The following is an 18,904-nucleotide window of genomic DNA, read 5'->3' on the forward strand; positions in this document are numbered from 1 at the left end:
TTTTTTCAGCTTTTGTTTGAAAATAACTTATTTTCCCTACTTTTTTTTTTTTTTTAATTAAGTAGGCTCCATGCCAAGTGTGTGGAGCCCAGTGCGGGACCTGAACTCCTGACCCCAAGATCAAGACCTGAGCTGATATCAAGAGTCAGACACTTAACCAGCTGAGCCACCCAGACACCCCATTTTCCCTGCTTTTTTAATGGATGACTTTTTTAAAAAAAAGATTTAATTATTTATTTGACACAGAGAGACACAGCGAGAGAGGGAACACAAGCAGGGGGAGTGGGAGAGGGAGAAGCAGGCTTCCTGCTGAGCAGGGAGCCCAATGCAGGGCTTGATCCCAGAATCCAGGGATCATGACCTGAGCTGAAGGCAGATGCTTAACGACTGAGCCACCCAAGTGCCCCTAATGGATGACTTTTAATGAATAATTTAGAAGATTCTAGGTTGGCAGTATTTTTTCTTCTTACTATGCTGAAGGTTTACTCCATTATCTTTTCATTTCCATTGAAAGGTCCTCCTACATTGTTATTGTTGTGTCTTTGAAGTCAACTTGTCTTTTATTCTCTGGCTGCTTGTAAGAATTTCAATCAGTGTTTTGTTTTTTAAGTAAATTTTGAGTATTTTAGTAAGTTATGAGTAAGATACACCTAATTTTTTTTTATCCTGCTTGATGTATGTGGGACTTCTTGAATCTCTATTTTGATGACTTCTAGAAGTTCTGGAAACTTTTTACCAATTGTTTTTCAGATATTGCTGTTGTCTTGTTTTCTGTTTCATTATCTCCCTTGTCTCTGATTTACTAATTTAGACATATTTGAGACTGTCTTAACCAAGTCTCATGTTTGTGTATTTCTCTTTTTTCTTTGTGTGCTCCAGGGTGGATATTTTCTACTGAGCTATCTTCTAGTTCACTAATTCTTTCTTTAGCCATGTCACTTGTTCTGTTAAACCCATCCAATGAGTTATTAATTTCAGATGCTGCATTTTTCAATTTTAGGATGAGCATTTGATTGTTTTCCAGATTCCAGTTGTCTCTTAAAATTTTTAATCTTTTCATCTAGTTTTAAAAAATTTTTATCGAACATATTAGTCATAAATGTTTTTAGTGTTTGATTAAAAACTTGATAAAACTTGGTGAGAATTTAACTGATTTCTTTTTACCAGCTTGTCTCTCTTCTTTCCTGCTTTACTGTAAGCATTAATTCCTTTTGAACCAGCTTATCGTGGAGATTCCTGTCTTTCTTTAGAGTTTAGACTATCTGGTTGCCTCAGTTTTCTGATGGATTCAAGGAAAGTTATGATTTCTTAGGCTGTCTTTATTTTTTCTTGTTTGGCTGGGAGTAGTGCTTTTTACAGCTTTCACTACATCATAAGCAGAAGGCAGAACTTCATAAGCATTTTAAAGTCCCTTTCTGATAATTTTAAAGTCTGAATCAAATGTGAGTCTCTGTTTTGACTTTTCCCCCAATTTTTGCTCATTTGTTTCTGTTTTTTAAAATTTATTTTTAATTTTTTTTAAAGCATGCCTTGTAATGTTTATTGGATACTAGATTGGATAAAATATTTGCAGAGGATCTGTAGAATATTATTTTCCTCTGAAGAGAGTTATTATTTTTTTCCTGGCACTTCTAATGCTATAAAATCTTGGTTTTAGGATTATTTAGAGTTCATGTATTGCTAGTTTTTCCTTACTCCTAAGGCATGGCTCTTCTGGAGTTTCAAGAGCCCAGGGTTTCTTTTCTTTCTTCAGTGTTCCTCCATCTTGACAGTGCTTGCTTGCCGACCTGTGTCTCTACAGCATGACTGGACTGCTAAAATATCCTGTTGGCTCTTTAGTTGCCTATCAGCTGTTTTTGTATAGGTTTCTCAGCACCTTGTCCTACATACTTGTAGGCTTTGGAATTAGTTGATGGTTTCAGGGGGAATTTCCATGTTTATGGGTTCTTTGCTACATGTATTTTTAGGGGTCATTTTCCCCCCTGAAGCCTCATCTGCTTTGGCAACTGCAACTTCCAACCTCTGCCAGCTTAGTCCAGTAAGACTACAATATTATGCTTGGGCTTTATTTCCCATTATTGATTTAGAAAATCTCTAATACGAAAGTAATAATTAAATGTGGAATTTGCTTCATGGGGTCTCAGAGAATGTAGCCCCAGAACTCCTACTTGTATTGATTGCTTTCCTGTGCCTTTAGACAAGATGTTTCATATGTTTTGTTTAGCATTCATTGTTGTTCTCAAGAGCGCTAGTTCAATACACTGCTACATAAATTGGTACCATATCCTGGAATTTTACTAATCCTGGAATTTTACTAATGCTTAGCACAGTTCCATTAATATTGGTGGCTGTTGCAAATCTTTTCCAGGTTCCTACTGTGTTAAACAGATAAAATCAGTCTTATATAATAATTACCACAGACCATGAAGGTTACATAATAATTAACTTTACATTTATCTTTTGGAATCAAAGCGGGTGTTGGTTACATAAGGAAAGATCTCTGAAAGCCAGAGTACAAATGGGGAATCAGTACTAACCACTAAAGCTTTTAATTAAACGTCAAATCTGACATAATTTTCTATTTTTAAATTACAGTCATTGGAAGGTTTTCATAGAATTGGGAGTTCTTACTATAGTCTCTCATGTTTTTATCTCTAGGAAGATGAAGTCCTCGGTACATTCTGAAGAGGATGATTTTGTTCCAGAACTACATAGAAATGTTCACCCTCGTGAGCGGCCTGATTGGGAAGAAACACTTAGCACAATGGTAAATCAGTTTTATGCATATGTATGTGTGTACATTTTACTTATATAAGAGAAGGAACTGATGAATCCTTATAAGCTTTTTTTGTGTTGCTTTGTTAATTTATTCAGGGAGTATCTATTGAGCAAATAATCTAAGCAATGTTTTAAACTCTGTGGGCAGAGCCCTGAACAAAACACACCAATTTCCTGTCTTTGTGCAGCTTATATTTTAATGGGTTAGGAGGAGAAGGGGATAATTAAATATATAATATGTCAAATGATGGTAAATGCTATTGTAGAAAATTAATGCAGAGTAGTGGGGTTACAGAATGGTAGGATAGCGTGGAAAAGGCTGGTTGCTAGGTTTATAACAGAGGGGCCAAAGAAGGCCTCTGGGAGAAGGTGAAATTTGAGCAGAAGGATGTGAGGGAGTAAGTAGTATGCTTACCTGGAAACATTTTAGGCATTGGAAGAACAAGTTAAAGGCTGTGGCACAGGATTAAAAAGTAAGCTGAAAGAAACACAAGTAGGACATGTGGCTGAAATTGAACAAGCCAGGGGAAAAGTAGAAGGAGATGAGGTCAGAGAGTGGTTTGGGTGGATGGAGAGCAGATCATGTAGTTTTTTGTGGTCCATTATAAAGACTTTGGTTTCTTATGCTGGGTGAGATGGGAAACCATTGGAGGATTTTTGGCTGAGAAGTGACATGATCTGGCTTAAAATTTTAAAGGAAGTGTCTGGTTTCTGTGAATAGGCTAAAAAGAGAGGCAAAAGAAGAAATAAGACCAGTCAGAAGATTATTATAATAGATGAACAGTAATGGTAGCTTGAACTGGAGTGGTAGATATGGTGAAAAATGCTTAGATTCTGGAGAGAGTTCTACAGATAAAGCCTACTGTTTTTGCTGATGAATGGGATGTTACAGAGTGAGCTAAAGAGGTGTCAAAGATGAATTTTAGTTTGTTGGTGTGTTCAACCTGAAGAATGGAGTTAAATTTACCAAAATGCTGGGAAAGCAGTTTTTGTTGGGGGTTGGGTAGAAAAATCCTATGTGGTGTAGTTTTCCACATGATAGTTTGAGATACACATTTAATCCATTATAACTTTTTGCATTTCGGGTCTGTCAATAAGAACGGTGAAATTCCTTTTGTGAAGAATAAGATTTTACTTAATTGTAGTTAAGTTAGTGTTTCTTATCATCAAAATTGAATGCAAATATTCATGTCACTGTTGACCTATAATGAGATTTTACATATTTCATTTTTGAAAGTGCCTTTTCACTCAGGTGTTGCCAAATACGGACACCAGTTCATGAGCATGTGATTTTAATTGAGTCTATTTGTCTCTTGGAAGGCATTTATAGAATTCTATTAGATTCTTGATATTTACCTTTTAGCATAACATTATATTACAAATGTCCAATTAAAGGTGAGGTTGAAGCTTCTCAGTTGCAAAGTTAAATGGATTTTGCAGTGTGGAAATTTCCTTTGTACTGATGATCTGAAAAACCTTGCTGGAACTGTAGTTTGAGTTCAGAAAATATGTTCACTGCAAATTTTTGTGCTAATGGAGATCTCCTTGTTTTAATGTTTGATAGCTTGGAAAATATGTATGACAGCTCATGATTGTGATTCTAACATTTCTCACAGTATGATAAGCTATGTTTTGCTTTGCAATTTTAGGCTAAGTTCATTAAGAAATAGCATCAAATCTGCAGCAAAAACTAATTATGAAAGCCATTTAGCATTCAGTAACCGAGGTTAAAAATAAGTCCAACTGAACTTTTTCTGTTTCACCCATATTTTTTACCAAAATTGGTATAAAGTATCTTAGTAGATTCCACTTCAGGTTGTACTGAATTAATGTTTGTTGAATTTATTTCAGAATATTGTCAGCTGTAGTTGTTCTAGGCAGACTATACATAGGGGCTAATTCTTTAGCCACTTTCAACTCAGCATTGCCTCCTCAGCAACGAAGCAGTATTGGTCACATTTGTTGACTCATCAAGAGCTAAGGAAAACCACTTGAAATCATTTGCCCTATTTTTAAATTGGCTCTTGATTTTGCTCTCAATGCCCTCAAGTCTTCAAGCCTGTACTTGCCAAAAGACTATTAGGCTTAAATCAGTTTGTGTTCTCTGGATTTCTTTGCTATAGTCAAACACGATTTAATTGATTCACAGTTAGTCAGTGGCTTTCCTTGCTCTGCTAACAAATGATCTACTTGGGAATTTACTTTGGATGCAGTCTTGTTTTTATTTTTGTGAAGAAATTCTGTGTCATGGTTTACTCATTTACTCTGTTTTAGAGTTTTCTAACTTTTCAGATTGTTGTTTTCCTGTGAGTTGAGAATACTGTGATGAGTGCATAGTTTGGTAATGTTTGATGTATATTCTTTCTTTCAGCACAGCTGTAGTGTCAGCACATAATAAACACAGTATTTTGCCATCTTATTTGATAACGAAACCCACATTCTCCTGTGCCTTAAAAACATGACATTCATAGTCCACTCATCTCTTCTTGGCTTATTTTTTACATGTTGTGTACAAATTGGTAGTTTTAAGGACATGGTATGGTGATACATGTGGAACTTGCAGTGCTGTCGACTTGTAACTCCATAGTGCAGTTTATGGTGTGCTGAACAGCAGTATGAATTGATGAGAGTGCCTCATAAGGTCTCTTTCATAGCTACTCAGCTCTGTCATTGTAAAGTGAAAGTAGCCATAGATAATACATAAATGAGCATGGCTGTGTTCCAGTGAAACTTTATTTATGGACACATATTTGAATTTTATGTAATTTTCACATGCCATTAGATAATCATCCTTCTTTTGATATTATCCTGCCCAAACACTTAAAAATGTTAGCTTATGGGCTATACAAGAACAGGCATTAGACTGGGTTGGCCCGAGTTTTGGCCCCTGCCTTATATAATTGTAACTTAAGATGTAAGGCTTTCTGAAACCTTTCAGATAGAAAAATAAAATAAAATAAGAATAAAAGTAGAACCAAATGGTTCTATTTTACTTATCATAATATGTTGTTCATATCTATGTCTTAATACTTATCTCATTCTAGTTAGTTATGGATGTATAACCTTTTACTATACTGTGAGTTTTTGAGAAAGGATAAAAATAATCTTGTATTCATTTTATTGAAAGATAAAGTTTAAAGAGGATATAATCATGACTCTCATACAAATATAAAACGAACATATGCCAAGGATATTTAGTTAACTCATTAATTAATGGAGGAACCAGTCAAGTGTTACAACTTGATTCAAAGGAGATTTGGTTCAAAGGGGAATTCAGAGTGCCTTACTGTTAGAGATTAATCATGCTAAAATAGATGCAAATGGATGCAAAAACTGGCAAAACTGTTTAGTTCCACTAGACACCATTTGCATTTCTATGGTTGGGAATTATTTCTACTATTAGTTTTCTGCAAGTTAACTTCTCTGCAGAGATGGAAAATAGCCTCAGCAAAGACAAGCCCCACACCTCTATCAGATCAGTGAATCCCTGGAGGTGCTAGCATCCCATTGAAAAGATAGCAGGAAGGGAAGAATGAAGGGGGGGAAATCGGAGGGGAAGATGAACCATGAGAGACTATGGACTCTGAGAAACAAACTGAGGGTTCTAGCGGGGAGGGGGGTGGGGGGATGGGTTAGCCTGGTGATGGGTATTAAAGAGGGCACGTACTGCATGGAGCACTGGGTGTTAAACGCAAACAATGAATCATGGAACACTACATCAAAAACTAATGATGTAATGTATGGTGATTAACATAAATAATAAAAAAAAAGAAAAAATACTCAGTAATCTGGCTTGCTGTTAGCGTGTGGAAACGCAATTGTTTTAATGATTTTGTATTCTGAAACTTTACTGAATTTGTTTATTAGTTCTGACAGACTGTGTTTTGTTGGAGTCTTTAGGGTTTTGTATATAATATGTCATCTAGAAATAGTTACAGTTTTACTTCTTCCTTTCTGATTTGGAGGCCTTTTATTTCTTTTTCTTGCTTAATTGCTCCCGGTAGGATTTCCAGTACTATTTTGAACAGACACGATGAGAGTGGGCATCCTTGTCTTGTTCCTGATCTTAGAGGAAAAGCTTTTAGCTTTTCATCATTGAGAATGATATTAGCTGTGGGCTTTTCATATATGGCCCTTACATTGAGGTACATTCCCTGTATATCACCTAGATTGAGAATTTTTATCATAATCGTTGTTGAATTTTGTCAGGTGCTTTTTCTGCATTTATTGAGATGCTCATATGATTTTTATCCTTCATTTTGTTAATGTGGTGTGTCATGTTGATTGATTTGTGGCTGTTGAACCGTCCTCTGATCCCTGTATGAATCACACTTTACCATGGTGTATGATCCTTCTAATGTACAGTTGGATTCAGTTTGCTATATAGTGTTGAGGATTTTGCATCTGTATTCATCAGGGATGTTGTCCCATAACTTACTTTTTTAAAGATTTTATTTATTTATTTATTTATTTATTTAAGAGCGTGTTTGTGGGGGAGAGGCAAAGGGAGAAGGAGACAGAGAATCTCAAGTGGACTCCACACTGAGTGAGGAGCCTGAGACAGGGCTCGATCTCACGACCCTGAGATCATGACCTGAGCTGAAAAGATGCTTAACCGACTGAGCCATACAGATGCCCCTGTAATTTACTTTTCTTGTAGTGTCCTTGTCTGCTTTTGACATCAAGGTATTGCTGGCCTTGTATAATCAGTATGAGAGTGTTCCCTCTTATTTTTTGGAAGAGTTTAAGAAGGGTTGGTATTTGTTTTACTTTAAAAGTTTGGTAGAATGCACTAGTCAAGCTGTCTGATCCTAGATTTTTATTTGTTGGGAGGTTTTTGATTACTGATTCACTCTCCTTACTAGTAATTGATCGGTTCTAAATAATTTTAAAATTAAAACAACAACAAACCCTACGGTAGCACCCTATCCTTTTGTGATTTATAGTTTACTTATTACTCTTCATAAATTTCTAACTAAATAGCTATAATATAAGCATTATAAAAAATCTAATAAAAAACCGTTTTTCTTAATTATTAAGTGAAATACTTATTTACAACTATTTAGCAGTGAAATAATTTAGTGAAAAAAGTTAGGATCTTAAAAAAGATAAGGTAAAAAACCTGAAGAGATAATCTTTAACCAGTTCTGAATATTTTAACTTAAAACCACCTTACATCATACTTCTTAGTGTTTTATTGTATATTTTATTTTTAGTATTGATTATACCAGTATTCTCAGAATGGATCCTGTTAATTCTCAAGGATTTTTTTGGGAACAGTTTCTCACCTGAGTTTGTTTTTTTTTTTTACCATTAAAATCAGCATGTTCAAGGCTAATGGCTAAAGCAGGTCATGTTGTATGTAGTAAAGAAGTTGTTACAAAATAAAATCGATGGTCCTTGGTCAAAATGCTCATAGATGCTAACAACCAGAGCCTTGAAAATTAAAACAAGTTATAAGTGATGATTTTCCAAAATATCAAAAATTTTACAAAGGAAGATAACAAGTTAATATTCAATGTTGTTAACATGTATGTGTGCCTCTGCACATGCCCTCCCCTTTTCCTTTCTCATAAACAGACACGTGTGTGTTTGGCTCGTGTGTGCACATGTGTGCTCTCTCCCACACATGCATACTTTCTCACACACACATAACCACATCCACAGTCACTCCTGAAGGGTTGGCTGGCTCTTTTCCTCTGCATTTCTTTTTCCCACCTGCTAAATGCAGGCATATACAGGGGGTCTGTATTTTATTTCTTTATGCTTGTTTCTTCCCACTTCTTTACTGTTCCTGCAGATCGGACTGTCATCTCTATACAGATACAGATGACTTCCATGTCCATATTTCTAGCTCTGTAAGAATTCATTCCCCACTGGAAGATCCTATAGAAACTGTGACCTATGGAGGTTCACTAAATCTCAGCTTTCCTCCTCCCAGAAATGAGTTACTTCCTTTTAACTTGATGGTTTATGTTAATAATACTAACTTCATTCCAGTCACTCAGGTCAGAATCCTTGCATTTGTTATACATCATTTTGCTCCAGTTGTATGGCCTCCTCACTCTTTCTCAAATATGCCAAGTATTCTCCCACTTCAGGGCCTTTGTATTTGTGTTCTCTTCTGGAGAGTGCTTTCCCTACATGATCTGCACAGCTTGCTCTGCTCCTTCCTTCTCGTCTCTTCAAATGTTACAGTTAAGTGCTGCCTTTACTCACTCTCTTAGAGTTAATAATAGCCCTGTCTTCCTCTCTGCCTTTTTTACGGGGCTTTAATTTTCTCCATAGTACTTGCAAATGTAATTTGTGTCATTATTATCTTTCTTTTCCATTAGATTATAAGCTCCTTGAATACAGGGACTTTGTCGCTTCTGTTTACTGTTTCATCCCCTGTGCCTGGCATAATAAATTCTTAGTAATATATTTTTTAAATGAATGAAATTGTCATTCTCTGGACAAATAGAACCACTTGTTTTTCCTTGAAAATGCCCTGAATTTTCCTGCTTTATTATCCTATCTTTATTACCTGCTTTATTATTTATTAGATGTTAATGTGAATTTTCTTCTTTCTTTTCTATTTTCTCTTTCTCTTCTCTCCTTTTTTTAAGATAAAAGTGAGACCATTGGTACATTTTTCTTAGACTTTTCAAAAGTACCCTTTGTACTGGACCATTTTCCCCGTCTGTTGCCTACTTTCTAAAGAGGAATGAGGATTGATTAAAACAGCTGGATTATTTCCTCCTGAATAATCTTGAGGAAGAGGTAATTTTGGAGGAGGTGTGTATTTTGTTTATTGCTCCTTTATTAATAGTTGTCCACTCTGTTTGGTACTTAGACTGGTTCCTTTTACCCAGTTGAGCTATAAAAACCCTACAGTTTGAATAAAAGAAATAAGAAGTCTTTGGAAATGTTCTTTAAATGAATGTCTTTAGTTCTTTTATTACTGCATGATATTTAACAGTGCATTTTTGACTTTTGGGTGAATTTTAGTTATAACTCAGAGAAACTGAAGATGTTTATCATATCACAGTCTTTAAAAACTGAATGTTTTGTTTAGTTTTCCTTTCTGAATAATCACAAATGCAACCATTGATTAATATGCAAAGCCCAGGTTTTGAATTCCTGCCAAATATATTCAGAACTCTTCAATAAACAACTCCAAGCCCACCCCATTCCATGGTGCATCCTTTTCTGGCTGAAGATTGTGGGAATTCTCTGGCATGAATCAAAGCGGCAATTATTATTGAAGATAATTAATGTACTGCTGAGAGTTCTGAGATATGTATTAGGTGAGCCATATGAAATTGTTAGTTTTATAGGTTAAACAAGCTCAAAATTGGCAGTTTTATAAGGTTAAGCCCAAAATCTTTTGTACTGTTGAACTGATCTCAAACCGAGTATTTTATTGTTAATTATTAAACTGAAAACTACGGTTGACCCTTGGACAACACGGGTTTGAACTGCGCAGATCCACTTCTGTGTGCATTTTCTTGGATAAATACCTGGTACTGTAAATATATTTTCTCTTCCCTATGATTTTCTTAATAATATTTTCCCCTAGCTTCCTTTATTGTAAGAATACAGTATATAATACATATAACATGCAAAATATTGACAATTTATGTTATCGTTAAGGCTTCTGGTCAGTAGTAGGCTATTAGTAGTTAAATTTTTGGGGAGTCAAAAGTTATACTCAATTTTTAATTGTGCAAGGGGTCAGCGTCCTTAATTCCTGTGTTGTTTAAGGGTCAGTTGTACATTCTAAATATTGTGCTACTTAAGGCATTTAGTGATCTGGATGTTACTTTTACTGAGAGAATTTGTTATATAGCTTTTCATAAAATTTTTTTTAACTTAGGAAACATTCAGGGAGAAAGTACATAAAACGTGCTGTTGGAGGAGTTATGATTCTTATAGATCTCAACTGGAGTGTTATGGATAGTCTAGAATCTTGCTATTTCTTTCTTTAACAGAAGTTTCCCAATCAAGTGTCTCCCTCATTTGTGGTTCTTTCTTCCCTTCTACTATTCTTTTGTTCATACCTTTCCTTATTTCAGAAAGAACTTGTATTTTATGTTTTATAATATATATTTAAATATTACATGCACATTTTTATTAGTAGATCTGGTGTACACAATTCAAATGTAGAAACAGATCAGTATCATTTTCTAGCAGCACTGAAGACTAGCAATAATTTACCGGAACAAAGTCTCTATAAAGGTAATAGTATACTGTTTTTAGATTTTCCTAAGAACCTTAATAGAAAATATCTGATAAATTTATTTACAACATTGGAACCCTGTATTTTCAGCAAATAAAATACTTGCTGAATAAGGGGGATTATCTTTAATGATTGGGACAGATGGGAGTGAGATGAAAGAAAGAATGAATCTCCATTATAGATAAGTATATATTTCAGAATATTTAACAGTTTTGCTAGTATGTCATTGTGTTAATTTTTATGTTGATTTACCAGATGTTGCCTGCTGGAGGATTTGTGATTATTATAGTAATGGCTCTTGCTAATAACTTTTCCTAAATTATTTTAAATGTTGCCCTGAATAATTTTTTTCTTGCTCTTAATTGGTTTTCTCTGAAGAGACATTATTTTGTAGTAGAATTGAACTTTAAGGCAACTTCTTCATTGCGAAGGAATTAATTTTATTATCACTTTTTAAAATCAGTTTTTTTTTTTTGCTTTAGTAATCTCACCCAGTTGTTCCCTTTCAAAATAGAAAATTAAATAGGAATAATTATATAGTTTACTCCTGGGTCTTATCTGATGGTTATTTGTATGCTTTGGGAATTATCCTTCTACTTAAATCTACCTGCCTCCTTTGGTTCCAAGGTGTTTTTAGCACTTGCATGTTAGAAGTTCAGTTCTGGATACTATGTTGGAGGAAATAAGTGAAGAAAATTATTTAATATTAAGGATATTTTGTTGTATCAAAATTCTTTTGAAAATATTCACACAGATAACTCAGTTAATTTAATTTCTTGGTAATATACTTACTCTTTAAGAATTGGGGCACCTGGGTGGCTCAGTTGGTTAAGCGTCCAACTCTTGATTTCGGCTCAGGTTGTGATCTCAGGGTTGTGAGATTGAGCCTCAACTCAGGCTCCGCAAGCCTGCTTAAGATTTTCTCTCTCCCTCTCCACCTCCCTCCATTCTCTCCCTCTCTCAAAAAAAAAATCATTTTAGTGATATTGTTGTTCAACATAATATATGGTAGATTTAATAGTTTTAGCTTTTCCGTAGTATTGGGATAATTATTATTACATTTCCCCTTATTGTCTCTTGTTCCTTTGTAAGAAAGGGAACAATACTTAGACCAATTAAAATTTAATAGCTTCTATAAACATTTTTCATTTCAGAGATTTGTTTCATGTGTGTCCTGTGGTGAAACTGTGGTTGAATGGACACTGGTAGTCCCATTTGCTTTTCTTGACAGAATGGATTTCATATTCAAATCTTGGTTTTTCAGTTATGTAGATTGTAATGCATATGTATATGTATAGATCTTCCTTGACTTATGATGGGGTCACGTCCTGATAAACCAATTGTACATTGAAAATACTGTAAGTTGAAAATGCATTTTTTTTGAAAATGCATTTGATACATCTAACCTACTGAACGTTACAGCTTAGCCTAGTCTATCTTATTTTTTTTTTAAAGATTTTATTTATTTATTTGAGAGACAGAATGAGAGATAGAGAGCATGAAAGGGAAGAGGGTCAGAGGGAGAAGCAGACTCCCTGCTGAGCAGGGAGCCGGATATGGGACTCGATCCCAGGACCGTGGGATCATGACCTGAGCCGAAGGCAGTCGCTTAACCAACTGAGCCACCTAGGCGCCCAGCCTAGTCTATCTTAAATGTGCTCAGAATACTTAGAGTTGGGCAAAATTATTTAACACAAAGCCTGTTTTATAATAAAGTGTTGGATATCTCAATGGATTTATTGTATATTTTACTGAAAGTGAAAGCCAGAATGGTTGTATGGGTACAGAACCATTGCTTACCCTCACGATCCTGTTGTTGACTAGGAGCTATGGCTCACTGCTGCTGCCCAGGATCAGTAGAAAGTATGGTACTATATATCGCTAGCCCAGGAAAAAGTCAAAATTCAAAACTTAAAGTATAGTTTCTACTGAATGTGCATTCCTTTTGTACCATTGTAAAGTCAAAAAGTCATAAGTAAAACCATTTTAAGTTGGGGACTATCTGTATATGCATGCAGTTCTATCAACATAGGGACAGTTCCTACGATTTTTTTTTTCCCATTTAAGAGGCCAAATATTTTTACCTTTACTACTGTATTTTAAGCAGAAGTGTTATTTTCATCATCATTTTGATGAAACGTTATTTATAACATTAGTCTAAAGCTGTTGTGCCTTCCCTCAAATTCTGAATACAAGTAATAAAAAGAATATAATAAATAAAATTTGAGTCTGCTAAAGGAAAAAAGTGAAGAGTGGCAGAAGGTTACCATTTTTTCCCCCGAATTATTTTTACATGCTTTTCCCCAGCCTGTACATAAAGAAGATTGTGATCTAGGCTTCCTTTCCCCTCACATATGTTGTTTTGGGATTTTTTGTTCTTTGAAGAAAAGGACATTCTGGGGCCATTTCGATAACAGTTTATTCTTACGCTGATTGCATTTTGATGTCCTTTGTGAATGCTTATTTGGTGATGTTGATTTTCTATAACAATTTCAGATCTACCTTTGTTGTTCTTAAGTATTAACTACTCATTTTGAATAGTTTGCCTTAATGCCCAGTAGAGATTTAGTATCACAATCTTGCTTATTCAGCTGATTAGGAATGTGCATGTATGTGTATGTACCTATGTGTTAATATTGGTGTTATTTGTCTACCTTGTGAAAGTGAGATTTTATATAAAATCATTCATACTACAAATTACTGGAATTATATATAAATACAATGATATCTTCATTATTTAGTAAGGAATATTATGAAGCTGGGTTTGGGATTTCCTGCCCTTCTGCCTTTTTCTCTATTATAGGAAGCAAATCCCTGCAAACTACATTTCCTAGGCTCTCTTACCAGCAGGCTTCTGGGTAGGTTTGGTCAGTTGGAGGCACTGGTAGAAGATTGGAGGGCAGGAAAAGGGGAGAAGACCAGTTATTTCTCCTTCTTTTTCTGCTTTGAGATGCATCTCACTGTCGTTCTAGCTCCTACTGCATTAACTCATGACTTAGCTCAGTGATCAAAAAATCCATTTTATTACTAGAACATGGGTGTATCTTATCATAAATACGTTTTTATTCTTGTTCTTTTCTAAATTGCCTGTTAATATGAATACCTAGTTTTGTCTATTGGAATTGAATATCTGATCTCATTTAGTTATAATGGGTTGTTATGCATTTGCATATGGTTGCTATAAGGTAGATAACATGCAAAGGTGGAAGAAGGTGGCTAGCTTGCTTTCTCTTTTTCCCTCTCTTTCTCAGTAAAGCTTTCTTCCTTTATAAAAACAAAACATGTATATATAGAAAATGTGGAAATATGAGAAAAAAAAAGAGCGACTCACCCATAATTCCATTTCCCACACTGGTGAGATTATTTTGGTATATTTCTTTTGTGTCTTCTTACAATGCAGAGAGTTTCTAATTTAACACCCATATAAACATGATTTTCTTCTACAAATTTCTCCAAATAGCTTCTTTCAAAGAATATTGCTTTGTTAATATATTCTCTTTTCTGCATTATGTCTGGGAATATAATTTTATACTTGTAAACAATATACAGTTTTGTATCTTTCTCTTCCCATTGAACATATGCATTCTGCCTTATTTAGGGGCTCCAGTGAAGGGAAAACTGGATATTCCCCATTGTACATTATGAAAAGTGTCATAGATAAAGGAGTTGGCTGGTTCACTGGAAGGAAGAGATCTGGCTGGTGGGCATAGTGTAGGCACACCTGTGAAAGGGGAATAAAAATATGCCATTGAGAAGGAAAGGAATTAAGTTTTCTTCTTTGTAGGGGAAATGAGTGATGGTCATTTTTTTTAAAAGATATTATTTATTAGAGAGAGAGTGCGTGCGAGCACAAGTGGGGGATAGAGACAGAGGGAGAGGGAGAAACAGATTCCCTTCTGAGCACGGAGCCTGATGCAGGGCTCAGTCCCAGAGCCCTGAGATCATGACCTGAGCCCAGAACCGTGAGACCGTGACCTGAGCTGAAGGCAGGTGCTTAACTGACGGAGCCACTCAGGTGCCCCGAATGAGGGTCTTGAGAGCTGCAAAATGGGTATGGAACAGTTTGTGGCATGCACACTGAAGTATGGGTTGCAAGGGAGAAAGGAGTGATGGCTGTTACACTGAGTCAGATCTGTGTACCTCCCACTGGCTACCAACCCCACCTGCAGATACTGCATTTTCTTCCAGGGCTTCGCTTCACATGAGCAGCATACTCCTGTGAGCTTCAGCAGGAGTCTTGGGAGAGTACTGAAGTCAGTGCATTCAGTGGAGACTGGGAGTGCTGGAAAGCAAAAGCTCCTGGGGCTTTGCATCACAGTCCTGGGAAGAGAGAGGGAGAGTTTTATTTATTTATTTATTTTAAAGATTTTATTTATCTATTTGAGACAGAGAGAGCATGCGAGCTGGGGGGAGGGACAGAGGGAGAGGGAAAAGCAGACTCCCTGCTGAGCAAGGAGCTCTCCTGTGGGGCTCAATCCCATGACCCTGAGATCATGACTTGAGCCAAAGGCAGTTGCTTAACTGACTGAGCCACCCAGGCGCCCCAAGAGAGAGAGGTTTTTTTTTTATTTATTTTTATTTTTTAAAATTTTTTTATTGTTATGTTAATCACCAGAGAGAGAGTTTTAATTGCATGAGAGGTAAGGGAGCACTTAAAGCCTGGATCATTTAGGAATTTCTAGGGTCTTAAATATCCACATTATTAGTATTCGTTTTCTATTGCTGTGTGAGAAATTATGACAAATGTCAGGACTTAAAACAATACTCATTTGTTGTCTTACAGTTCTGTAGGTCACAAGTTTGGGCAAGCTGAACTGGGTTTTCTGCTCAGGGTCTTGTAAGGCAGAAATCAAGGTGTTGGCTGGGTTGGGCTCTCATCTGAAGACTGAAGAATCTGCTTTCTACCTCATTCAGGTTATGGGCAGAATTGTTCTAGTTCCTAGGTCTAAGGTCCTAGTTTCCTTGTTGCCTGTCAGCGGGGGGGCTGTTTTCTACTATTAGAGGCTGCCTGAATTCCTTCTCGCTTGGACACTTCAGGCTTCAAAGCCAGCAGCAGCACCTCAAATCCTTATCATGCTTTAAATCTTCTTGGTTTTCCCTTTTGCTACCAGCTGGAGAAAACTGCTTTTGAAGTGCTTTTGTGATTAGATTAGGCCAGACAATTATTTTAAGATCAACTGACCTGGGAGTTGAATTATATCCAAAAATCTCTTCCCATCATGACCTAGCTTCCTGTTTGAATAACCAGGAGGTAGGAATCTTGGCAGGAGTTTGGGGGAAGGGTAGGGTCCTTATTTAGAATGTTGCTTACCACAGTGTTGCATAGTTTTTCTGTTATATATGCTTCATGATATAGTTAACTCCTGTGATAACCTTAGTTGGTGGAAATTACAAATATTCTAGGAGATTTAAAACCACTAATAATTTATAAAACTATACATTTTTTATGATTGCGTGGGAGAGATTTATGTATACCATATGTTATAATTGGTATTAAATGAAAACTCTTAATATAAAAGAAATTTAAGGACTAAATAATACCCTATAATATAGAAGGTATTATTTGATGTTTCATTAATTATTAGGACCTTGAATTTGCTTTATATTTTTCACTTTAATGAATATCTTTATGATGAATTTTGTCTTTTCTTTTTACTATTGTTTTATGGGGAACTAACTTATCTAAAGAGTATGAAGATCCCACATTATCAGAAGTTTTGTTAATTCATATTCTAAGCAGTAATGTTTAGTATCTCTTGTGCCATATCTTTTCAGTCTTAAAAATTTTTAGTCTTTCATATTTTGATAGAAGAAAAGCTGCTCGTAATTTTTCATTTAAAAAATCAATTGTCTGAACCTTTTTTCTTCCATATGCCTATATTAAATGTAGCAGGTTTTGTAGTAAAGATTCAGTTTAAATACTGTGACTAGTGCACTATGGCATGTTGTTTCTTCTTTATTGGTTTCAGTTTCTTCTGCAGTGGAATGGCTGAATGAGATTTCTTTCAATGCTCTGATTGTATGTTAAACACCTTTTCATACCCTATTTTTTTTCCTTAGTTAAAAATCTGTAATACCTGTTAGCATTCTGCTGGTATCTGTTAAAATAGACTTTATAGACTTTGGGAGAAGATAGTCACACACATAGATTCAACAACATTGTGTTGGGGCTGACTTTAGAAGTAGCCAGCTTTATGGTTCTATATCAGAACACCGGGTGTTACACTACTGTTAAATCACTTCAGTTACCCAGTCATGGGAGGGCTTTACTTGGATTTGGGATCAGGGCAATAGCCATTTGGAAGATTCTTTGAAGATCTGTACCAGTGGCAGGAATGGTGGAATATTTTTCTGGGTTATGGAGAAGTAAAGCAGAGGATAAAACATTGCCAGTTCCTATTTTTGTATGTTTTCAGTATCAAATAATGTTTTCCTGGAATGGATGAAATGTTCCCTTATGTGGTTTAACTGGTTCAGATTATGGAGAAACAAGTACTGACTGTCCTTGTTATGGATGCCACATTTTTTCAGACTGTGTTAGCTTTTTACCAGTGAAGATACACTTTGGCTTATAGTTAGCTTGTGGTCAAGTACAGGCCTTAGATCTTGTTACATGAATTCTTGTCGAACAGACAAGTCCCCCCAGCATGGTGCAGAGCATTCACTGCCCCCCCATCATACTTAATGAAATTGAGTTTTGAAAATAATTTCAGGGCTTTAATTTTTGTTCTCGGTGAACTTTATAGTAATTTTAGTTTGTCTTCGCAGCGTGTTAAAATAAAATCTCTTCAACTTCTGTCACTCAGAGTGTTAGTATCACTTCTAGTTTTCTTCTGTCTATAAATTTGATAAATATGTTATATGTTTTCATTTATCTTTTATAAAAATCTTGAGAAATTTAGGAATAAAAAAGCCCTGTGATCTGCCGCCTTCTTCCTGTCTCATAGTGATTTGCCTTATAATTGACATTTAACAATTTTTGAGTTTTTAACCAGCTGCAAATTTGTCTAACTGTATTAATATTGAATTACCATTTTAAAATTCTATCCATGGGTATATCACAGAAGACTCAGCTACATGCTGGCTGTAGTTAAGTTTCGGTGTACCTTCTGCATTTGCCTGTTCGATCATTCTAGCAGCCTTAGTCAAAACCCCCCACCACCAAAAACAGGGAAAATGATAAGGGCTTCTACTTAATTTCTTTGATTTATATTTGTATCTCTTATGCTGAAAACCTTAGTTTTTAATGACTTAGATTTTTAATGACATTAGCAATTACTCGCTTTCATCTTCTACTTTTAATAGTTTCAAAATAATAATGCAAATATTACTGAAAATATGTTTCCCTTTATCTCTAGGAGGATATATCCTATTTGAGATCTATTACTTTGCATTGCTGCCATTTGAAGTAATTATAATAATAGATTTTCTGTTATTAAGCCATTCTTGTATTTCTGAAATAAATTCAAGCCCAAAACATTGAGTTTCTTTCCAGGTGATTAGTCTTGCATTCCTGGGATCTACCTCATCATGGTGTTTTCTTTTTTTTAATCTATTGTTGGTCTCATTTTTCCAACTTTTTATATTCTACTTAAAATTGTTGTTTTACACTTCAAGCAGAATATAGAAACCTTACCACCATGTAGGTCCCTTTATCTTTCTCCTTTAATACTGTTTTTGTAAGCATTACATCTACATTCATTGATCAGTGTTACAATTTTTGCTTTCAACTGGCATGTATATTTTAAAGAACTTAAGAGGAGATTAGCGATCCATTACATTTACCTGATCATGTATTATTTCTGTTGCTCTTCCTTTGTACTAGAAGATGCATGTTTTACTCTGATAATCATTTTCCTTCTACAGGAAGAACTGGTTTTTAGCATTTCTTTTAGAGCCCATCTA

General features: G+C 35.4%; 1 protein-coding gene across 1 annotated transcript in view; it reads left to right on the forward strand.

The window, feature by feature from the left end:
* ARHGAP32 (Rho GTPase activating protein 32) overlaps window positions 1-18,904 on the forward strand; it is a 215,929-nt gene that overhangs the window by 16,367 nt on the left and 180,658 nt on the right. Inside the window, exon 2 of the mRNA XM_028120847.2 lies at window positions 2,659-2,767. Within this exon, the coding sequence (XP_027976648.1) occupies window positions 2,659-2,767 (109 nt within the window). The remainder of the gene's footprint in view (window positions 1-2,658; window positions 2,768-18,904) is intronic.

Source organism: Eumetopias jubatus, unplaced genomic scaffold (genome assembly GCF_037043125.1).
Source record: "Eumetopias jubatus isolate StellerSeaLion01/CBP00866 unplaced genomic scaffold, mEumJub1_p1.0 scaffold_13, whole genome shotgun sequence".
In the NCBI taxonomy this organism is placed as follows: domain Eukaryota; kingdom Metazoa; phylum Chordata; class Mammalia; order Carnivora; family Otariidae; genus Eumetopias; species Eumetopias jubatus.